At 62.8% G+C, this 23964-nt stretch overlaps 1 protein-coding gene across 4 annotated transcripts in view; it reads right to left on the reverse strand.

Moving 5' to 3' along the window:
* Window positions 1-23964, reverse strand: part of RARG (retinoic acid receptor gamma) — an 82954-nt gene that overhangs the window by 34838 nt on the left and 24152 nt on the right. For all 4 annotated transcript variants that reach the window (XM_039514804.1, XM_039514802.1, XM_039514803.1 and 1 more), the window contains exon 2: window positions 12463-12920. In XM_039514804.1, the coding sequence (XP_039370738.1) occupies window positions 12463-12652 (190 nt within the window). In that variant the 5' untranslated portion in view covers window positions 12653-12920. The remainder of the gene's footprint in view (window positions 1-12462; window positions 12921-23964) is intronic.

Genomic DNA, 23964 nt, shown 5'->3' on the forward strand with positions numbered 1-23964 from the left:
GGGGCACGCGGCAGGCTAGCGAGATGCCAACACCAGGGACCCCTGCAGCCTTCTGCCAACAGGCCAGGAGCCCCCCTGAGAGCCGCCACTCAGTGGCACAAAGGGATGCAGTCTGGCCTGTTGCCAGGTGCGCCAGAGAGACTGACTACAAGTCCCAATTTACAATGCCCTCATCCTAGGCAGGCCACTGGGACCGGTGCATGCTGGGAGCTGTAGTCTCCCCGGGCCGCTCCCATCAAAGAGGGCAGCTGTGGACTATGGTGTAGGACTCCTGTGGGTTAAATGGGGCTGGTTGCATCAGCAGGCAGCACCCTCGGAGTTACGGTGTCACCTGCTCCCCCTGTCACCCGCACCTGAGGGCGCCACTGTCACTCACTACCCCGGCACCCGCACTGAGGGGGCAACATTTTCTGGGTCACAATGTCACCTGTGTCACTCACATCAGGGGACAACAGTGTCACCTACCCCCAGTCAGCCAGTGGGGTGGGGTGACAGCCTGGTTTTACCATGTACCTGGGGGTACAGCGTCACCTTCCACCTCAACCCCCATGAGCTGGCTGAGGGGGCACAGGGAGGGGACAGGATGCCGCTGGGAGGGTACAGGCCCTGGCCCCTCGCCCGCCTGCCCAGCCACTGGGGCTTCCTGTCGGAATAAAGCCCTGTTTGTTTTGCAGAGATGCTCACACTTTCCTTCTTCTTTCCTTGAGGCCTCCCCACATCTCCCCCCTTTGCCCCCCCTCCCCCCCGGTTAAGCTGACCCATGCCAGAAATGAATCCCTCATCTTGCCAGTGGCTGGCCCCCATGTGCCCAGCTGCCCCGGGGCTAAACCTCTGCTGCCCTCCCCCCACCTACCATATCCCTTCCTCTGCCTCCGGGGAAACTTTTCTCTTATTATGTCTGAAACCCCCACAGCCTGCCAGCTCCAGGAGAGATTGATCCCCAGGGGGAGGGGAAGGAGCAAGCCCCCGCGGCACTGAGATGCAGAGGGTGGGCAACAGAAAGGACACCCCCCCCCAAAATGACCTGCGTTTAATGATATTATAGACACCCCGCCCACCTCGTTCTTGCAAAGCATGGACGTGAACCTTTGTTCCATTAGCAATAGCACTTCTGCCGGGAGCTCCCACCACGGCCAGCCCTCCTGCCCCGCTCGCCACAGCGCCCCCTGCTGGGAGAGGCTGGGCTGCTGTAGCCTTGAGCTTCCCCCACAACCAGCCCTCCTGCCCCGCTCCCTACAGCGCCCCCTGCTGGGAGAGGCTGGGCTGCAGTAGCCGGGAGCTCCCCACATGGGCAGCCCTCCTGCCCTCTTCCCTGGCATTGATGCATGTTTCTGAGAAGCAGAGTCACTCCAGCAACCTTGTGCAACAGTGTGACTGAAATGACATCATCTCTGCCCAGAGCCCAATCAGGGGCCTGGCCAGACCTGCCAGGCCTGTTCCTGGGGCTCGGTGCATCCTACCATCTGCCACCCAGCCCCGCTGGACAGCTCCAGGTGACACCCCCACTTGGCCAGCCGCAGTGGTTCCAGGAAGCAGCAGATGCTGCAACCGTCTGGGTTCCTAGCAGAGGGTGAGGCTGGCATTTCCACTTCCTGTTGTGGCGCTCTGACTACTTCCTGCACTGGCCACATGGCCCGGTGCCAGGCCCTTCCACCGTCCAGCCCTGCGTGCCATGCCCCACCAGGGAACCAGCTGCTGGCAGTGACGCACTCACTGTCTGGGAAGAGGAACCCAACACACTGTCAGCAAACGGAACACAGCTGGGTTGTCCCTGGCCTCCCTCCATCTCCTCCCCTTCCCCACCAGGATGGACAGACGAACGATGCACCGTCATGTTCACGTTTATTCACAGCGGCACATGCACGGCGCTGGTGTCACTCCCGCACGCTCTCAGATGCAACTCACGCTCAGCACTACTGTGCCCTTCCCACACACTGGCTCGTCGGTCACTCGATCGCTATCGCAAGCGCTCACGGTCACAGCCGCACACCAACAGGCAGACAGTCACACGTCAGTCTCTCTCATTCGTGCCCTGACTCATTCACAGTCGCGCCACCACTAGTGTCAGAGACCTTCCAGTGGGTTCCTCAGTGACCCTCAAATCCACAGCGAAGAATCTCCCTCTCCATCAGCCACCCCCCGGCATCTTGGGCAGATCCCCTTCCTCATCTCTCTCTCTATCTCTGTCTCTCTCTCTCACACACACACACACACACACACACATCTCAGCACCATGCTTTAACCAGCCACTTTCCCAGCACAGCTGCCTGCAGGCCACGTAGGGGTTTTTCACACCAGGCCCAAGCAATTCTGCACAGGCAATGCAAACCCCGTAGGGGCACTACCACCCCAGCGGCCTGAGACCGCCTGACCTGCTCAGCTCACATGGGGGAAACTGAAGCACGGGATGGGACTGGTGGCAGGCCACAGAGTGAGTCAGCCCTCGAGATTAGAACCTGGGGCTTCCCAGTTCCCTATCCACTGCTCAGTCTGCTAGGCCGCGCTACCCAAGTGCACGGACTGCCTATCTTTGGCTAAGATACCCCATCCCCACTGTGAAACAGCTGCCAAGCCCAACCTCAGAGGTGGCTGCATTTCGGTGGTGCTCAGCGTCTGGGTTCACAAAGACACAGGCTGTAGATCCGCCCCCGCCCCCTCCTTCACGTTGTGAAAGGGTCCCTCACTAGGGGTCAGGAAGACATCACCCCTGCTATAGTGTGAGGGTGGAGGAGATGGGGTACTGGGCACACGGGCCATTGATTCTGTTTGGGGGGGGGCACCTGGCTGGATGGGGCCATGGGTCTGATCTGGCTCTCTCTGGTGCATGCCCCAGTGAGGGGATCTCATTGTGGCAGTGAAGGGAAGGCTCGCCCAGGGGGCAGGCCCTCTCTGGAGCCAGCAACAGCCCCAAGGCTCCTTCCCACATTCCAGCCCCACTGATGCCATAAACACTGCAACATTCATGATCCATATGGTGAGAACAGAGGGGGAGGGGCAGCACCAGCACCATGGGTGGGGCCGGGCAGCCCCGAGGCGGGGGGGGGGGGGAAAGTTAGTAATAATCATGTCTCACATTCTTGAGGCCCCCACCCCGCTCCCTGCAGCACAGCCCCCTACTGACCCTCCACCCCGCTCCCTGCAGCACAGCGCCCCCTACTGACCCTCCACCCAGCTCCCTGCAGCACAGCGCCCCCTAGTGCCTCCTCACACAGCTCCCTGCAGCACAGCGCCCCCTACTGACCCTCCACCCAACTCCCTGCAGCACAGCGCCCCCTAGTGCCTCCTCACACAGCTCCCTGCAGCACAGCGCCCCCTACTGACCCTCCACCCAACTCCCTGCAGCACAGCGCCCCCTGGTGCCTCCTCACACAGCTCCCTGCAGCACAGCGCCCCCTACTGACCCTCCACCCTGCTCCCTGCAGCACAGCGCCCCCTACTGACCCTCCACCCAACTCCCTGCAGCACAGCGCCCCCTAGTGCCTCCTCACACAGCTCCCTGTAGCACAGCGCCCCCTACTGACCCTCCACTCATCTCCCTGCAGCACAGCGCCCCCTATTGACCCTCCACCCAGCTCCCTGCAGCACAGCTCCCCCAGTGCCTCCTCACACAGCTCCCTGCAGCACAGCACCCCCTATTGACCCTCCACCCTGCTCCCTGCAGCACAGCTCCCCCTAGTGCCTCCTCACACAGCTCCCTGCAGCACAGCGCCCCCTAGTGCCTCCTCACCCAGCTCCCTGCAGCACAGCGCCCCCTACTGACCCTCCACCCAACTCCCTGCAGCACAGCGCCCCCTACTGACCCTCCACCCTGCAGCACAGCACCCCCTACTGACCCTCCACCCAGCTCCCTGCAGCACAGCTCCCCCTAGTGCCTCCTCACACAGCTCCCTGCAGCACAGCGCCTCCTACTGACTCTCCACCCAACTCTCTGCAGCACAGCACCCCCTAATGACCCTCCACCCAACTCCCTGCAGCACAGCACCCCCTAGTGCCTCCTCACACAGCTCCCTGCAGCACAGCACCCCCAAGCTCAGCCGGGGAGTCAGTGCTGGCTGCAGGAAGAGCACTCCCTACAGAGCTCCACTCTAGCGCCCCCTAGAACCACAGTGGGGCATTGGGATCAGGCCTGACTGTGAGTGGAGAGTGCTCCCCACGGAGTCACCCACCCCACTGGTTCCAGGAGGAGGTCTCCCTCCCCACTCCTGAACACACCCACCGCCGCTTAGCTTCACAGCTGACAGGCTCACAGATGGTCCATGACCAGAGGCTGCTTGAAATGGTCACAGCACCCCTAAGGGTGGGGTTGGGTAACACAACACTCGGGACACAACCACCCTCCTGGGCCAGTGGAGCCAGCCGGGGCCTTGCGCTGGGGCTGTAGGGATCAATTAGCATCCCGGCCTCCAGCCGTCCCCCATCTCGTTAAAGGCGAGGGCACCCATAAACACCTGGCCACCTGCACATCAGCGGGTGGGGAGGGCAGTCAGCTCTCCCGACACCTCCCAGAAAGCTGGGAGCGCAGCCCTTTGACAGGGGCCATAAACGTGTCTGATGGATGCTGGGCCCACTGGTTTAGTCCAGAAAGGGGGAACAGTCCCGGCTGCCAGGGGTGGGAGATATACAAGCTGAGCAGCAGGGGCAGGAAACTGGGGGAAGGGGCATTTGGCAGGGGCGATCCAACTCCTGCTGTGGATCCAGGATCGGGATGGGGGCAGCCCCCGCCCAATTTTGGATTCACAGATTCACCCTCTGTTTGCTCCCTGCGTGTGTTCCCCGCTCTGGACTTCAATCAGGGACCCTGCAATGGGGGATGGGGAGGGGACGTCAGCTGAGCGGTGCTAAGGGAGAGGGTGGCTGGGGGAAGCGGTGGGAGAGGGTCGGTTATTTGTGGATGGGGGGGCAGGGGATCTGGGGGTTTCAGAGCTGCGGGGTTGGAGTGGTGCAAACTTGATTCCCCTTCCTAGAACCACCTGTGGGGGAGGTAATTCCCACAGAGCTGCTCAGCCATGCTGGGCACCCTAACAGGCAGGGATTTATTCTCCCTGAAAAGTAGAGCAAGGCAGGTCTGGTGGTTAGAGCAGGACACTGGGAGCTAGGGCTCCTGGGGTCTATTTTACCCCCTGCAGGTTTGTAAAGCAATATCATGAGAGGCAGAGCACTGCTGCGGGGAAGCTCACAGCGCTGGAGTCCCGGCTGGGCACTGCTGCGGGGAAGCTCACAGCGCTGACGTGCCAGCTGGGCACTGCTGCGGGGAAGCTCACAGCGCTGGAGTCCCGGCTGGGCACTGCTGCGGGGAAGCTCACAGCGCTGGAGTCCCGGCTGGGCACTGCTGCGGGGAAGCTCACAGCGCTGGAGTCCCGGCTGGGCACTGCTGCGGGGAAGCTCACAGCGCTGGAGTCCCAGCTGAGCACTGGCAAGGCAGGGCAGCAATGCAGCTGGAGGGAGGTCTGTGTTGGCAGCCCCCAGCCCTTGTCTCTCTAACACCAGTAGCCAGCCCGAGCGGAGGAGCCTGTGGGCAGAGGAGGAAGAGCAGCAGCATTAAGCCAGGAGGAGATAGAGATAAGGGGCGCTCAGCACTCCCAGAGCTGGGGGAGTCACTCTCTCCCTCCCAGCCGCCAGCACCTAGCGCCTCTCCTGGGGGCATTCGGGTTCGCTCGAGTGGGGAGGAGGGCCGAATGCTGGTTCTGCTCCGGGTGGGCGGACAGCCCAGAACCTAGAGGGGGAGGGCAGAGACCAGCGCAATGGGGCAGCAAGTGGGAAGCCTGAGGCTGAGCTGTCTAGTGGCTAGAGCACGGGGCTGGGAGTCAGGATACCTGGGTCCTATCCCTGACTCCTGCCACTGAGCATGGGTAAATCACTGCCCTGCCATGTGCCTCAGTTTCCCCTCCCACTCTAGGTCTGTTTCGACTGTGGGCTCTTGGAGGCAAGGGCTGTCTCTCACCCCGATGCAACGGGGTCCTGATCTCATCGGGGACCTCAGGGTGCTGCTCCTAAGGGTGCTTCCCCCGGGACCATCCCTGCAGGCCTGAGGCCCCTGCTGGCTCGCCCAGCCCCTCCTGCAAGTGCTGAGATAGCAGGTTCGCTGTGCCCAGCAGCAATGCCTGTACCCCTGGGCAGAGCTGCGAGAGCCTGGGGAGAGGGCAAGGGGTTAGAACAGGAGACCCAGCGCCCAGGACTCCTGGGTTCTATCTCCAGCTCTAGAAGGGGAGTGGGGTCTAGTGGCTAGAGAAACCAGGATTGGCTGTCTGGACTCCTGGGTTCTGTCCCTACTCTGGGAAGGGAGTGGGGGTCTAATGGTTACAGCGGGGCAGGGTCTGGGACCCAGGACTCCTGGGTGTTTCTGCCAGCCTTATCACCGGCAGCGTGCGTCCCTGGCCCACATCTGCAAAGCTGGGATGTCCCTCACCCTCTCCTGCGGAGGGCCGTGTCCATATGGTGCTTGGAGAACCTCAGCTGGTGGCACTGGGGCTCACTGGCTCCCCTAAAAGCGATCAGAGATGAGGGCAGGGGAGCCCACGTGCTGCCAGGGGGCCTGGGACTGGCGTTTCTGGGGGCACCTCTACTCCAGCCACTACGGCATAAGCGGGCCTGAAAGACGCTGAAAGTTAACACTAAAGAAAACAAACCACAGGGTATAGGCGGCCGCCAGCTACACCCCCCCCCTCGTACCCCCGGCGGGGTTCACTGAGAGGACAGTATGCTTGGAGCTGGGATGCTGCTGGCTCCCCCTGGAGACCCATGGGCTCACTGCGCTCGGGACGGGACAGCCCCATATTTCACCCCCCCTGCTCCCTCTGCCCAGCTCCCGGGGATGCTGCAGACCCATGTCACATCCAACTGGGTAATCACCCTACTAGGTCCCCCTGAACCCCGCACCTGCCCCCCAGAGTCCCAGCCCTCCCCAGTACCCCAGCCTGGGTGTCCACTTCGCTACAGAACCTGCGGGAGGCGCTTTCCGCTTGCTCCAGGCCAAGGGATGGGGGTGGGGAGTTCCTCTTCCCCTGGATATCCCACTCCCCACCCCTGGAAGGACGATCCCAAACCCAGGAGAGGGGGAGCCCTGCTGGCAGGCTGAGCATGGGACTGGAAGCCAGGTCGCCTGGGTTCTATTTCTGCTGCACTGCGTCCCCCTCATTACATGCCTCAGTTTCTCCATTTGCATAACGGGGGCAGGGAGAGGAGCTTTACCAACTCTGCTCCCCCTGCGTGGGGGCAGGAGGAGGACTTCTTGTGGCTCACACAGATGCCACGTTTTGGAAGTGCCACTTCTCCGGGCTGCCTGGGGCTCCCGGCGCCACAGAGCGGCGGAAGGCAGCTGCTTCTGGGGTGTGGAGAGCCACCCCTGAGGGCGAAGTGTCAAAGCAAAGACGTATCCACACCATGCGATGCACTAAGTCCACCTGCCTAGCTGAACAAAGGAGGCCGGGCTACTGAGCTGGGACTCTCCCAGTGGGCATGCAGCTCCATCTCCCCAGGGGCAGGGAATATGCCCATTTATACTCCAGGAAGCTCACAGCGCTGGAGTCCCAGCTGGGCACTGCTGTGGGGAAGCTCACAGCGCCAGGGCTGGGGGATGCCCATTTACAGTCCGGGATCTAACTGAACAGGGCACAGGAGCGGGGGCCAGGACGTAGGAGACTGGGTGCAGAACCGGAGTGGAGGCCAGGGAAGCTCAAGGTGAATCTGGTGCTGGGTTGATAGCCCTGGAGGCTGGTAGCTACAAGACGCACAGGGCAAGGCACCTCCTGCACTGTCCTCCAGGGGCAGCGGGAGATCGTCCCAGCTTCACGCACTAGACACCTGCCTCTGCGAGCTCACCTGGGTGGGACCCTGCCCTGAGCTCTCACCAGGCTGGCACAGGGCTGGGCCCTGGGAGGGGGATGGATCTGGGTCCCATTAGCAACCCCAGCAGCTGGAGGGCGATGCCCTCACAGCCCCCTGCCCACATCAGAGCGCTGTCCATCTCACCAAGGCAGTATCAGAGGTGAGGAAGCAACCCAGGAGTCCTGACACCCGTTCCCACCCCGCTCCAACACACTAGACCCTGCTCCTCCACCAGACTCTGGGATAGAACCCAGGAGTCCTGGCTCCCACCCCCCTTCCCCCCAGCTCCAACCGCTAGACCTCACTCCTCTCCCAGAGCCAAGAAGAGAACCCAGGAGTCCTGACTCCCAGCCCCACCCGCCCGCCCGCCCCCGCTCTAAGCCACTCATCCCCTTTGCACATCCAGCTCCCCCGCTCTCCCCAAATTAGTCACTCAGCCCGTAATCGCAGGCGCCCGACAGATCTGCTCTGCAGGGTGGGCGACGCCCCTGGCAGGGAGCAGCGAGGGGGTTGCTGTACCAGGCTTGCCCTGCCACTCTCCAGGAGCTAAACCCCAGGTGCGGCCCAGTGCAATGGGCTCGGGCGGCCCCCGGGGCCCAGCGAGCGCTGGGATGGGCTAGTGAAGTCCGAGACCCACTGCAGAAGGGAGAAAGCAAGCGAGTGAGGTGCCCTGAGCCCAGCCCGCTTTGCTCCCGCGATGGAGAGCCGAAGGGCTGGGTGGGAAAAGCCGCCCGCCCGCTGCCTGCGAGGGGCTGGTGAGGGGAGCGCACAGAGCCCTTTTCACTCCAGCGCCACCCGGGCCCCGCTCGGCAGCTCTCATCTGGAGCCAGATGAAATAATTCTTTCCAGCGGCGCTGCCAGTGCCTGTCCATCAGGCACTGATTAAAGCCGTCACCCTCCGTCGGCCGAGCGAGAGCCGGGCCCGCGGAAAAGCCAGTGTGAGCAGCACAGAAGCCAGCTTTCTGCTCGCGTGGAGTTTGGCAAAGGGGGGCTGGGGGAGCCAAGGGGGCTGGGCTGTGGGGGGGAACAAGGGGGCTGGGCCGGGGTCAGTCCGGGGGGCAGATTCCTCTGCCAAAATCGTACCCCTTTCCTGTATCCCAAAACACGAGGAGGCAGTTCCGTGTTCACAAACACCACCTGGCCTGAAAGCCCCAAGCTGCAGTCAGACCTGCTGAGCCCCACATCCACACCCCTGCTGTGCCCCATGGGCCCCCCATGGGCCCCCCACTTAGCCCCAGGCTCTTGTCCCCCCATCACGAATGGCAGCTCCACCTCACAGCACCACTCCAGACCTCGGGGGCTCTCGGAGCAGCAGGGGGCACTGTGCCCGTCAGCTAAGGCCCTGCCCTAGGCGGAGCGAGGCTTCGCCCACACACGCCCTCCCCAGGCGGTGGGGGATCGCAGCAGGCACCGTCTTGCCCAGCTGCTCCGTCCCCCGAGACGCCAGCGTTCCTGCCCCTCCCACGCAATGGACTTGCCGCTCCGCCGGGCCCCGGGGCACGCACCACCTGCAGCTGCCTGGGATTCCACTGTCAAAAAGCCCAAGCAGGCTCCCACGCCCACGCGGGCACGCCCCTGGGCTCCCCATCCCAGGGCCAACGTTGCACAGGATGCTGGCCAGGTCACGCCAAGCAGGGCCCTCACCAGGTGTGGCACAGGGCCGGGCAGCGTTCCAGGGAGCAACCCGAAGGTCTCGCGGCCAGGGCCGGGTGGGTCATGCTACCCACCCCACGCCGCCTTCAGATCCAGCCGGGGGGAAAGGAACGACGTGGCAGCCCCTCTAGCGGGCGGGAAGGCGGTGTGGGGAGGAGGGGCTGCAGGTTGGGATTACGAGGCATCAGCAGAGCTGGGGGTGGTCACAGGGGGTTGTTGGCCAGGACTGAGGGGCGTCAGCAGAGCTCAGGGGGGGCAGCCCAGGGCTGGGCTAGCATGAGCAGAGCCGGGGGGCAGGACCCAAGGAGAGGGGACATGACTCCCCTGTCAGGAGCTCCCCATACAGGGGAGGACCCTGACGCCCACAGGGATAAGCCCAGCCCCGCGTGCGGCGCAGACACGTGCGGCCTGTGACTGACAGCCGGGGCGGCGTGGGGACGCGGCTCCGGCATGTTGGGATCCGCACACGGGAGACCAGGCTGGGTTCCAGGCCTGTCCCAGCAGGCAGGAGGGGGCTGAGCCCCACGGAGCCCTGAAGCCCTGGCACTGAGCCACCAGCCCCGCCAAAATGTTCCCCGGGGACAGGGTGGGGGGCCTGACCCACCCCTGGCACTAGAGGGCAGCAGGGGCTGCTGGGAGACTTTTCCCCCTAGAGACCCACCTCCGCCAGGGGCAGGACGGTGAGCTCCCAGGGCACCATGGGAGACCAGAGACAGCGCCCCCCTTTTCCCCTTGGACCACCGGGAGGTCCCATCAGAGCATCGCCCATCACAGCAGGTCATGGCAGCGGGTCACCGTGGCATCCCCGAAAAGTCCCAGCACCAGCTCCCCACGGCCCAGCGCTGACCCAGCCACGGCCTGACAGCAAACCCAAACGCGGCCTAGCGCCAACCCCACCACGTCCGGGCAATGACCCCGCCACATCCCAGGGCCAACCCTAAAAATATCCCAGCGCCACGCCCGCCACACCCTGATGCCAGCCACGCAATGTGAAGGCACCAATCCCGCCCCTTCCCAGCACGGACCCTGCCACGCCCTGGCACTGACACGGCCGCATCCTGGCAGCAGCTCAGCCATCTACAGGCACCAATCCTGCCATGCCCCGATGACAAACCCCAAATTGTCCTACCGCACCCTGGCGCCCACCCTGCTACACCCCTGCGGCAACCCCCTCCCGCAGCAGCCAGCACAATGCGGCCCTGGTCTGGGATGGGACCTCCAGCTGCTCCCGGAATAAAGAGACTGGACCACTAACCCCTTTGGATCCGGAGCCAGCCCCACTGCACCCCGCCATTAACCCCTTTACATCCGGAGCCAGCCCCACTGCACCCGGCCATTAGCCCCTTCGCATCCGGAGCCAGCCCCACTGCACCCCGCCATTAACCCCTTCGCATCCGGAGCCAGCCCCACTGCACCCCGCCATTCGCCCCTTCGGATCCGGAGCCAGCCCCACTGCACCCGGCCATTAACCCCTTCCCATCCGGAGCCAGCCCCACTGCACCCCGCCATTAACCCCTTTACATCCGGAGCCAGCCCCACTGCACCCGGCCATTAGCCCCTTCGCATCAGGGGCCAGCCCCACTGCACCCCGCCATTAACCCCTTTACATCCGGAGCCAGCCCCACTGCACCCGGCCATTAGCCCCTTCGCATCCGGAGCCAGCCCCACTGCACCCGGCCATTAGCCCCTTCGCATCCGGAGCCAGCCCCACTGCACCGGCCATTAGCCCCTTCGCATCCGGAGCCAGCCCCACTGCACCCGCCATTAACCCTTCGCATCCGGGAGCCAGCCCCACTGCACCCGGCCATTAGCCCCTTCGCATCCGGAGCCAGCCCCACTGCACCCGGCCATTAGCCCCTTCGCATCCGGAGCCAGCCCCACTGCACCCGGCCATTAGCCCCTTCGCATCCGGAGCCAGCCCCACTGCACCCCGCCATTAACCCCTTCGCATCCGGAGCCAGACTCACTGCACCCGGCCATTAGCCCCTTCGCATCCGGAGCCAGCCCCACCGCACCCCGCCATTAACTCCTTTGTATCCGGAGCCAGCCCCACTGCACCCCGCCATTAACCCCTTCACATCTGGAGCCAGCCCCACTGCACCCGGCCATAAGCCCCTTCACATCCAGTGCCAGCCCCACTGCACCCCGCCATTAACCCCTTCACATCCGGAGCCAGCCCCACTGCACCCCGCCATTAACCCCTTCACATCCGGAGCCAGCCCCACTGCATCCCGCCATTAACCCCTTTGCATCCGGAGCCAGCCCCACTGCACCCGGCCATTAGCCCCTTCACATCCGGAGCCAGCCCCACTGCACCCGGCCATTAGCCCCTTTGCATCCGGAGCCAGCCCCACTGCACCCGGCCATTAGCCCCTTCACATCCGGAGCCAGCCCCACTGTACCCCACCATTAACCCCTTCACATCCGGAGCCAGCCCCACTGCACCCCGCCATTAACCCCTTTGCATCCGGAGCCAGCCCCACTGCACCCCGCCATTAACCCCTTCGCATCCGGAGCCAGCCCCACTGCATCCCACCATTAACCCCTTTGCATCCGGAGCCAGCCCCACTGCACCCAGCCACTAACCTCTTTGCATCCAGAGCCAGCCCCACTGCACCCGGCCATTAGCCTGGTCACATCCGGAGCCAGCCCCACTGCACCCCGCCATTAACCCCTTCATATCCAGTGCCAGCCCCACTGCACCCGGCCATTCGCCTGGTCACATCCGGCACCAGCCCCACCGCACCTGGCCATTAGCCCCTTCGCATCCGGAGCCAGCCCCACTCACTACAACGTGGCACCACACGTCCCAGCATCAATCCCCTCTCGGCCTCGATCCCACGCCAACCCGCCATCAGCTCACTGCGGGCTATTGCCAGCCCTGCCACCATGCAACATCACAGCCTCCCAGCTTCTCATGGTTCCCCTAAACAACGATGAACCCCCCGCTCCCTCAGCGCGGCCCCCCCAGCCCCGGGTACTCACACAGAGACGCCATCTCCTTGGGCAGGTCGGTGGGGAAGCCCCGGAAGTAGCCTGCACTGGTGAGCACCTCAAAAGGGGGTGAGCCCCGGAGGCTGCTGGAGAAGGCGAAAGGGTAAACGGTGGGGCGGAAACCATTCATGTGGCCCAGTGGGGTCCCGCTGGGGCAGACCCTCTCCTTGTTCGCTGCCATGGCGAGGGAGGGCAGGCGGGGGGGGGGGGAGTCGTCCGTCTGCTATGGAGCGACGCCCGGCCCCGACCCGTTTTCAGCACCGGCCGAAGATCCTGGTGGCATCAGTCGCCCCCCGCGGCGAGCACGCCATGGCCCCCGGGCATCTCCCTTGAAAGATGCAGGGGGTAGTGGGGTTGGGGTGTCCTCCACCAGGATTTATCCGCCCACACCGCCGGCGTTCCTGCCTCCTGCCTTCGGAGGATCCGGGGCATCCGCTGGGCCTTCCTGGCTGCGGGAGAAGAAAGACAGAATGAGACGGTGCCGGTGAAACTGCCGGCCAGCCCCTCCCTGCCCGGCGGCGGAGCTCAGCACCACGCTGCCGCTTGGCACAGATGCCAGGGCAGGGCGAGAGCCGATGAGCCAGCCAGGGGCCTCGGCCCCCTGGAGCCTGGCTGCACTGCATGGGCACTGCCAATGCCCAGAGTCCCAAAGCCCTGCCCCCCGCAGGGACCCCTGCAATGGGGGAGAGGGTGGGCAGGAAACTGGGGGCCGGGGGCAGGGCCTGGCCTGGAGGGTCGGTGGCATCCTGCCAGGTTGCCCTGATGGAGGAAGAGCAGCTGCAACCCTCCGAGCCGCTCCAGGTCCGGGCACGGCAGGGCTCCAGGGCCGAGTTTTCCACAGGGCCCTGCACCCAGCAGCTCCGGCTGGGCCTTGCGAGCTAGATTTGCACCCAGGACGCTGGCCCCAGGAAGCCCGGGGCGCTGGGACAGCGCCAGCTTGGTCAGGGCACTCCTGACCCTGCGAGGGAGGTGGGGATAGCCCAGGAGCTCAGAGCACACACATAAACACGCACACACCCAGTACAGGCATGTACACACTCACGCAGGCCTGTGCACGCAGCACAGGCACAGGGAAAGCAGCCCCCCCCTTCCCTCCCCCGCACAGGCTCTGTGTCTCTCAGCTCCCAACTCCCCACCCTACCCCATGTGTAACAGCCCTGATCCCAGCCCAGCCCCTGCTGGAGGGTGGGGAGGGGTAGAGTTGCCAACCCTCCAGGATTGTCCTGGAGTTTCCAGGGTGCAGTGAGGATGGGAGGTGCCATTAATACTCCAGGGATCTGGCCTGACGCTGCCCCCGAGTGTCATCCCCCCCATAGGCCTGTGCCAAGCCTCATGCCCCTGGGCGGCCAGGCTCCCCAGGGTAAAAGGGCATCGCTTGAGCCAGTGGGGGCTGCGGGCTGGCTGGGGACGGAGCAGAAACCCAGCAAACCCCACTCCCTTGGTGAAAGCTGTCCAGCCCCGTCCCCTTCCCTCCATGGGCCATCCCGTGAGCCTAGGGTGACCAGATGAGAGGGAGAAAGTATTGGGACACATTGGGGTGGGGGGTGGGGGTGGTCCGCCGGCAAAGCAAAAAAAAAAAAAAAAAGCCGAGTGCTGCCGGCGGAGCGAAATATCAGGACAAAGATCGGTCGGGACGCGGGACAAACACCTAAATATCGGGACGGTCCCGATTTTATCGGGACGTCTGGTCACCCTATGTGAGCCCCCAGTGCATGATGGCAGACCAGAGAGAGCACTGCCCCCATGGGCCTCCCTGTTAGCCCCTAGTGCATCCAGGGAGAGCAGCGGGGCTCGGCTGGAGGGGGCACTTCCAGATGTGCAGAGCAGAGAGCTTGCTGGGAACACAGCTGTCCCAGCATGCTCTCTGCCGGGAGGTGTGGCGTGCAGGGCTTCGGGTACCCATGGAAGCCGATCCCGCCCCGATTACGGAGGGCTGGATGGCTCTGCAGCCCCATGGGAAGGGTGATCTGGAGGCCAGTCCAGTAGCCTGTGACCCACGGTGCAGGGGCCATAGCCCCAAATATCCAGCCCCACCCAAGGGGAGGGAACATGCCACTGTTCGGTTCGACAGTCGGGATGCCTGCCTGGTCTCTCCTGCTCACTGCCGGCTAACCCCAGAGGACTGGGGTTGGGGTGGTGAAGGTTCAAACTGGCTTTGATAGGCTCATTAGCATCTGCCTGACCCCCCCGCCCCCCCACCTCAGTCCATACGTCTCAAGTGCTTTGCAACAGATGGGGAGATTGAGGCCCAGCGAGGGGGAGGGACTCACCTGAGGTCACCCAGCAGAGCTGAGACTAGGACCCAGGAGTCCTGCCCCCTCCCCAGACAATCCTGTGCCCTAACTCACGGCTCAGGTAGGGTTGCCAGCCCTCCAGGATTGTCCTGGAGTCTCCAGGCATTAAAGATGATGTCATGTGATGAAACCTCCAGGAATATGGCCAACCAAAATTGGCAACCCTACCCTGCTGCCCTGGGAGCCGAGTAGTTTTATTGCAGCCAAGTGGGTTTGAACGCCCCCTGGCTCAGAAATGCATGAACAGGAGAGACCTAGACACAGGGTCCAAACGACCCCCCCACCCCCTTACTCACAAGCACACACACACACACAACTCACATGCACACGAACAGCAACTCACACACACACACACACACACCTGACCCAGGGTGCGCATTTAAAATCCCCATCCAGATCTATATTTTGATGGCAGCCCCCGCACCCTAGTGGAGAAACCCGGGCTCCAGCCCCGGGCCACCCGACGGCGCCATCGGACCCCAACCCGGGCCCTCTCCCCCGGCCTCCCGCCATGTCTGGACAAGGCCCCGACTTGTCCCCGCGTTGCGCTGGCCCTTTAAGCGGCTCCGCACAAGGGCGCGCGTGTGTCTGTGTGTTTTCCCTTTTGAACCGGGGCCAAAGGCAGGCGATTTTTTTTCTGCTTTTACCATATGATTTAAATCAAGAGTCATTTCAGGTTCCCAGATAAATGGAGCTTATGTTCTCGATGCCAGCGCTCGTCTGGGCTTGGCTCGCCCTGCATCGGCGCGGCCTGTACCACCCCGGGGGCAGAATGCGAGCGCGTCACATCTTCCACATGGAACACTACACCACAGCCCTAATTCACAACAGCCGCCTCTGCGGCTCCCGCTCCCCCCACGCCCAGCTCCCCCCCTCCGCCTCTGCTGCTTGTTTTCTGCCCCCCCCCCGCTTTGTTCGGGCTCCCGCACTCGCTCCCCGGGGTGATCTTGCCTCACCCTAGTTTGAAAGCGGGAGGCGAGGGCAGGGAGGTGGCGGGTAGCGTGGCAGCCGTGGGAAATGGGTGAAAGGGGTTTGCTGGCGTCGTGCCTGGGCGGGGAGCAGAGGGGCAGTGGCTGGCACGGTCACGGTGCACAGCAGAGCCGGGCTGGCCCAAGGAAGGGAGGTGGCAGAGGGGTTGGCAGGCTGGCGGGGGGTACCATGAAGATTGTGCTACCCAGCACGGTAACAGCGACTGGCACAAGAATGGGGAATAGCACAGAAAGCGAATGGCAGAAGAATGACTGGCAGAGGAGAAATGGCCACAGGCGAGGGAGAGGCCCAGGTGCTTGGTCTCAGGGGGGGACGGGGGAAGCTGTGCTTAGATTGGGGGGGGGGGCTACCTCATCTTGCTGCAGAGAAGAGAGGCCCTGATGCTCACCCCAGTGGTGGGGGACTGTAGTCACCCAGTAGGGAAAGCTGCTTCTTCCCCTTCTGATCTGGGGTCGCAGTTTGCCGGGGGCTTCCTTGCTTTGAGCCCCACGGGTCAGATCCAGGCCCACAGTGCAGCCAGGGGGTAAATGTGGCCCCATCCCCCTGCGGATCCCCACGGAGCAGGCAGGGGGCTGCACCCCGCAGCTCTGTCCTACAGGCCGAGGGTCCAAGCTGTCCCTAGAGATGACCTGCCATGTGGTGCCCCCCACCGGTGAGCGTGGGAAGCTGGAGTGTTGAGCCGGGCAGGAGACTGGAGGACATAAAGGGGAGGAAATTAGCGTCCCCTAAGGAGGATGCTAATGTGCGTCATGCTGGCGCAATACGGCGGGGACGATCGTTGCACGCTGGCTGGGATCCCCTCTCTGGGGGCACTGACACATGGAAAGCACCCGCTGCCCACAAGCTTCATGTGTGAGCTTCCCCACAGCAGTGCCCAGCCGGGACGCCAGCGCTGTGAGCTTCCCCGCAGCAGTGCCCAGCGAGGATGCCAGCGCTGTGAGCGTCCCCGCAGCAGTGCCCAGCCGGGACGCCAGCGCTGTGAGCTTCCCCGCAGCAGTGCCCAGCCGGGATGCCAGCGCTGTGAGCTTCCCCGCAGCAGTGCCCAGCCGGGACGCCAGCGCTGTGAGCTTCCCCGCAGCAGTGCCCTGCTGGGACGCCAGCGCTGTGAGCTTCCCCACAGCAGTGCCCTGCTGGGACGCCAGCGCTGTGAGCTTCCCCGCAGCAGTGCCCAGTCGGGATGCCAGCGCTGTGAGCTTCCCCGCAGCAGTGCCCAGCGAGGACGCCAGCGCTGTGAGCTTCCCCGCAGCAGTGCCCAGTCGGGATGCCAGCGCTGTGAGCTTCCCCGCAGCAGTGCCCAGCCGGGACGCCAGCGCTGTGAGCTTCACCGCAGCAGTGCCCTGACATGACTCTGGCAGGCACCCTGCACAGCAGCTCCAGGGAACAGCCCAGCTGCACAAAGGTCCCTAGAGCCGGTCGTCTCTCTGATCTGGTCTGTGCACACATCCTACTGGGGCGGGAGGATGGTGTTGGGTGCCTTTAAAAATCCAAGAGCTCGCTGGCCCACAGCTCTGTTCCCCCTGCTGCGGAGGACCCTGCCAAGCGGCCTGTGCAGTGAAAGCCATGAGATTTCAAGTGAGCCACTCACGTAAGGGCTTCGTTTCCGTAAGCTTTTCCATATGTGAGGGCCTCTCGGAGCCTGTGTTCCAAAAATAAACGTGCTGTCAGGCCGAGGTGTCCAGCCCATGGAAACCAGCGAGAGAACCAGCTCACAGATACCCCTCTGCAGAGGGAGGGCCCCCTGCTTTCTCTCCAGACCCTGGGCTGGGCTGGGGGGGATGGGGGGGTCAGCTGTGGTGCTGCTTTCCAACCACTTTGGGGATCGCAGGTTACATCCATGCAGAGGCGGCCTCCGAAACGTCATGAGTTTGCCGTTCTCAGCCAGAACACGGTGAGGTCACACTCGATGGCGCTGGCTTCTCCCACCCTCGGCACGGTGCAGACGAGGCCCTCGCCCCAGCCTTGGAAAAGCCTGGAGAAGGTTTCGCTCCGTGTGTCCGAGGGGAGTCGATGCTTGCAGCAAACCCAGGCTGTCTGGGCAGGCCTCACAACACATGCTCGCCAGTACGGCTGTCCCGGCAAAGGACCCCAAGGGTGGACGTAGCTTCGCCCGGCAAAGCCGCACCGTGCACTGGGTGTCGCTTATTCCAGCCTCCAGCATCCGCTGCACCAGGGGCTTCTGCCAACGCAGCGACGCCAGCCAGGGATCACCCCTCTTCAGGCTGTAGGGCTGACCTGGCCTTTGACTGTAACCTCCTTGGCGTGGCCACGGCCCAGACTGGAGGGAATCTCATCTCTGCTAGGACCATTTTCTGTATTGCGGGAGTGCCCAGAGGCCCTCACCCAGGCCAGAGCAAAGCTATGCCAGGCGCTTCCCAGCCACAGAGTGGGGAGGAGACGATCTGAGGACACAAGCACGGGCGGGCGGGGAAGTGACTGGCCAGAGAGGTAAAACCCAGGTCTGCCCTGGCCTGATCTGCCCAGTTCGGCCTTTAGGGTCTGGTCCGTCAGAGCAGCCTGGGCTGTGATGTCCAGCTGGGGAGGCCGAGCAGCCTGCAGCCGGAGCCCTGCTCAAACCCAGGGGCTGTATTTTTTGGTAACGGAAAAAGAGAGACGTGGATTTTCCGCCCGCCTCGCTCCCAAGGGATTTGACGCAAACGTCCCCCCTCCAGCCCCACCTGCCACGGCGTCCCAGAGCCCTCGGCAGGGACGTTTCTCTGGAGCGGACAAGCTGCTAGCTCTGAGCCACGTGCATGGGAACGGGTGGCTCTGGCCGCTGGGCAGCGGAGTCCGGCGAGGTCCCAGTGCTCCCTGGCACAGCCGGGCTCAGCACGGACTGTCACTCCATGCTGCTGCTTAAGCCATGGGGCTAATGCAGGGTGGGGGTGGGCTGACAGACACAAAGACTGGGGCCGAGCCGTGTGCGGAGGCAGGTGTATATCCCGCTGAGAGCCGGACACAGCCACTCTCCACCGGGGCCAGGGTCTGGCACTGGAAGGAGCCATTCTGCTGGCCCCCCTCCAGACCCGAACAGAGCTCAGGGTGCCACGCACACACACAGGCCAGGAACATCCTAATCTAAGGCCCCAGCCGCTAGGCCATGCAGCTGATCTTGGGTTTCCAGTCTGTCTAGGACCCTCCCCTTATACTGTGGTGTCCGAATACCTCTCAGTCTCTAAAGGATTTCTCCTCCCAACCCCACCTGTGAGGCAGGGCGGGGCGCCCATTGTGCAGATGGGAAAACTGAGGCTCAGAGCAGCTATGATGCAGATCCTCAGTGATGCCTAAATACCTTGAAGCCAGGGCTCGGCCTAGCGTCCGTCTTTCCTCTCTGCTCTAGGCCAGCACCTGACCCTGTTGAACCCCACAGGACTGCTGACAGCAATTTCAATTCGCCCCTGTGACCCACCGCCGCCTGCTCCACACCCTCCCCGTCAGGACGCTGGCAGCGCCGCTAGCGGAGGTGGAGTGCGGCACATTCCAGCCTAACCCCCTTGCCACAGCATCCTCCAGAAATATTTCCCCTCTGGGGTTTGCAAGCCGTTCCAGCTTGCAGGGTGGGGTGGGGTGGGGGATTTTCGGGAGGTGGGGAGGGGAGGCCGGGTGGAATCCACTGAGCTGGGCCTGCTTTGGGTTTGTGTTTTTTTTTGTTGTTGTTTTTTTTAAAAAAAAAAGCTACTTGAAGGTGGGAAAATAAATACAGATTTTCCACTTTCCCCACAAGCTGTTCCTGGCAAGGGAGACAATAATTAGACTGTAATGGGGGCTGTGGGTGGCGGTCGGGGAGGCAGCAGGTTAGGGCTGCGGGGAAAAGTATTTGTAAGGGAGAGACGGGAATTGCCACCCAGGGAAGTGGCACTGCAGGAGCCGGATTTCCAGAGAGGCTCAGCTCCTGCTTAGGCTCCGGAGAAGAGCTGGATTTTCCGAAAAGTCAGCCTGTGGCAGGGAGCTCTTAGCACCAGCAGGGCCCTTAGAGAGGGGGTGGGGGTCTGGGAGCCCGGACTCCTGGGTTCGGTGCCTGATTCTGCAAGGGGCAGGGTTGTCGGAGTGTGTATGTCGGTGAGGGGTGTGTTGGGGTTGGGGTGTGTGTTAGGGTGACCAGACAGCAAGTGTGAAAAATCAGGACAGGGGGTGGGGGGTAATAGGAGCCTATGTAAGAAAAAGCTCCAAAAATTGGGACTATCCCTATAAAATCAGGACATCTGGTCACCCTAGTTGTGTGTAGATGAATCACTGTGTGTGTCTGTGGGGCTGTATGTACGTGTGTGTCGATCTGTGTGGTTTTGTTGGGGTTGGTGTGTTTGTTGATGAATCTGTGCTGAGGTTGGTGTGTGTGTGTGATATGTGCGTGTGTTGGGATAGTTGGAGTGTTGTGTTGATTGGGGGGTGTTGGAGTGTGTCTATGTTGAGCTGGGTGTGTGTGCTTGTGTACACGTTTCTGTTTGCTGGGATGTTGGAGTGTGTCTGTGTTGAGCTGTTTGTGTGTGTGTGTGCGCGTTTGCTGGGGGTGTTGGAGTGTGTCTGTGTTGAGCTGTGTGTGTGTGTTTGTTTGCTGGGGGTGTTGGAGTGGGTCTGTGTTGAGCCGTGTGTGTATGCTCATGTGTAACCCACACAGTTACATGTGTGTGTGTTTGCTGGGGGTGTTGGAGTGGGTCTGTGTTGAGCTGTGTGTGTGTGTGTGTGTGTGTGTGTGTGTTTGCTGGGGGAGTTGGAGTGGGTCTGTGTTGAGCCGTGTGTGTATGCTCATGTGTAACCCACACAGTTACATGCGTGTGTGTTTGCTGGGGGTGTTGGAGTGGGTCTGTGTTGAGCTGTGTGTGTGCGTGTGTGTGTGTGTGTGTGTGCTGGGGGAGTTGGAGTGGGTCTGTGTTGAGCTGTGTGTGTGTGTGTTTGCTGGGGGAGTGGGAGTGGGTCTGTGTTGAGCTGTGTGTGTGTGTGTGTGTGTGTGTGTGTGTGTGTTTGTTTGCTGGGGGAGTTGGAGTGGGTCTGTGTTGAGCCGTGTGTGTATGCTCATGTGTAACCCACACAGTTACATGCGTGTGTGTTTGCTGGGGGTGTTGGAGTGGGTCTGTGTTGAGCTGTGTGTGTGTAGCTGGGGGGAGGGGGGCTATATCTCTTTTCTCCATGCCCGCAGCTGCCACCCCAGGCCCTTATTCCAGTGGGTGTGGCTGGTCCCAAGCACATGGGGGGTGAGAGCCAGAACCTGCTCTCCCGTGCCCAGTGGGAACCAAACCCACAGGCTTAGGCAACAAAAACAAACCCAGCCCCGTGGAGTTTCCTGGGCCGAGCACCTGGGCGCATGCAGGTTCTTCCCCGACTCGCAGCACCGCATTCCTGAGCGCAGCCACAGCACTAACCCCTTCCGCCCCACCAGGGATCCCGGCCCTCACCCCGAATCAGAGCCAGCCAGCCCAGCCCGAAATCCAGTGGAGCTCTGGACTGGGCCCCGTTTCTACAAACAGGGCGCTGGGACAGTGGGGCCTGAACTGCCACCTCTGGAAGGATCCGGGGCTTGAACCGTCAGCGGGCCGGGCTGATGGGAAACCCAGCCAGAGAAGGTAGCAGCCAGCCCCCGGCAACTGCCAGCATTTCTGGGGCTCGACTGCAGCTCCTTGGCTGCAGGGGCAAAGGGCGGCATTGGGCGCGACCCGCCAACACGGGGCAGCGGTAACTCCCTGGGGCAGAGCCGTGGCACTGACCAAGCAGGGGCTCATCCCCACAGCAGACCGATCCCCTACCGTCCGCACAGGCCCACGCCAAGCTCCGAGGGCTCGAACCGGAAGCCGGGAGGCAAGTCGTGCTGCAGTGCGGACGAAGCTCAAGCCGCAGCCGCGAGTCGGAGGGTCTGCGCGGCGTGGCCGCGTTAACACGGCTGAGAGAGCCGGGTTCTGCGACTGTGAACCCAGGTTTACAATGCAGTGCGGACGCTCACGTGAGGGGTTGGAAACAGCGAGGGCACGAGCCCAGATCCCCCCAGCCACAGGTTTACACTGCAGTGGGGACGGACCACAAATGTTCATTAGTAAGTCATTTGCCCTTTCCCCTGCCTCTGAAACCTGGAGGTGCTTAGACCTGCATCCACACAAAGGGGCTGGCCCACTTTCACTGCACTGATTTCTAAAAGACTGTCCTGAAAGCCGTATGCGGCCTACATCCCACAGCCCTCAGGGTGACGAGTGAGAGTCATTCCTGGGCTGCAGGAGAAACTGAGTTAGAGCGAGAGAGAGGAAGTGATTTATCTGAGGTCACGGAGTGAGTCAGGAGGAAGCTGGAAATAGAGCCCAGGAGTCCTGGCTTCCGGATGGCATCACTCTAACCACTAGACCACAGTCCCCTCCCCAAGATAGAACCGAGGAGTCTCAGTCCCCCCTGCTCCTCCCCACGCTCTAACCACTAGAGAACACTTCCCTTCCCACGCTGAGCACAGAACCCCAGGAGCTGAGATGTCCACTCCTCTGCTCTCACCACTAGACATCACTCCTGTTGCCTCTTTGTCCCTGTCTGGAAAACGAGGATGATTCTCACCCCGGAGGGACATTTGGGGAAATGAGAGAGGGTCAGAGATGCCCGGGAGCCCCTCAGACAGGAGGTGCTAGACTCAGCTAAACATGCTGTTCGCATTTGCACAGAGCCCCCCCGGCCCACGCTCAGCACCGCTCCCCAAACTCACTAGGTGATCCAGGACCAGCAGAATCAGCCCAGGGTAACTGACCCCAGCCAAGGAGGGAGGGGGGCTGACCCAAAACCCAGCTGATTATCAGGTAGCAGAGACCCCACCCGAACTCAGTGCCGGATGCTGCACGGCCACAGAGTGAGACTCGGCCCCTGCCCCGGGCAGCTCAGCGCCTAACTAGAGAGAGAGGAGAAAGGAACGGGCCGAAGGCCAGCAGCAGAGCCAAGCCCGGGTGTGCTGAGTCCCAACCCAGTGCTCTAACCACTAGACCTCACTGCCTCAAGCTAGGCCTGAGTGCCAAACAGCCGGGAGCCTGACGCCACACAAGTACCCACTGCCGCCTGGTTCTGTGGAGCCAGCCGGACTTCCCCGCGCCGGGGGGGGAGGAGATTCAGCTCCCCCGAGGACTCTGGCTCCATGTTGGGGGTTCTGACCATGGAGGGGCTTTAAGAACGGGGTGGGGGGGGGACTGGGATTGGCCTCCGAGCTCCTCTCCCTGCCGCGCCTCCCAGCCCAGCCGCCGAACAAAGCTCCCATTTACTGCCTCCGCTCACACGTCTGGGGAAGGTATTTCCACCCAAACCTTTTTCCATGACCGAATTAGCTCCTTTAAAAAAAAAATAATAATAAAAAAAATAACCCAGCCAGCAAGCCGGGGCCTGTCTCCCAGCCAGCCGGGCAGGGACGGCTGAGCGCAGCTCCCCACCCCCAGCTCCCCGCCCGAGCCGGGAGTAATTTTAGCACCGACATCTGGCTTCGGCAGCCCCGGTGGGCGGGCGAGGGGGGGGGCTGGAACGGGCTTGTTCCTGGCATGCGGGGGCAGGTGAGGGGCTGGCGCTGGTGGCCCAGCGGGCAGATCCAGCTGCTGTCAGGGGCTGGACGCGTGAACCCTGGTGCTGGCGGTTCTGGTTGGGGGAATGGATCCTGGGCTGATACCAGGCTCTGAGGGGAGGCTACTGCCCGGCCTTGGCAGCTCCCAGCCCGTTGCCCGCAGTGCCGCAGTTTCGGGTGTGACTCAGCCACTGCCCAGGGAGCTTGGCCAGGACCAGAGGTGGCTGAGTCAGGAGGGCGCTGCAGCGGCAGACGGGAGAGACGCATCCCTCGCCTCCCGGCCCAGCCCACGGCCTCCCCCAGCAGTGCTGGTGCCCAGGGCACTTCCCAAGGTGCTGCGAGCAGGGCACGGCAACACCACGGCCCAGGGAAGGTCCCAGCCACAGGCCTCCAAGCAGCAGGGAACCCCAGAGCTGCCAGCACCTCCCTGCCCTGGGCTCACTGGGACAGTGGCAGTGCCGGCCCTGAGATCTCAAAGCACCTGCCCGACACTTATAGAGCTTCACAGCCCTCCTTGGGAAGGGGTCAGTGGGAAACTGAGGCACACAGAAAGGAAGCAATTCCCACAGCAAATCGGAGCAGAGCTGGGAAAAGAACCCAGGAGTCCTGGCTCCCAGCTCCCCCCCCCCTTTCTGAGCTAGAAATAGAATGTAAGCGGGAGGGGGGCTCGCTCTGCCCCCTGCTGGGTCACAGCCTCTCTGATCTTGG

This window comes from Mauremys reevesii, linkage group 25 (assembly GCF_016161935.1).
Source record: "Mauremys reevesii isolate NIE-2019 linkage group 25, ASM1616193v1, whole genome shotgun sequence".
Lineage (NCBI taxonomy): Eukaryota > Metazoa > Chordata > Testudines > Geoemydidae > Mauremys > Mauremys reevesii.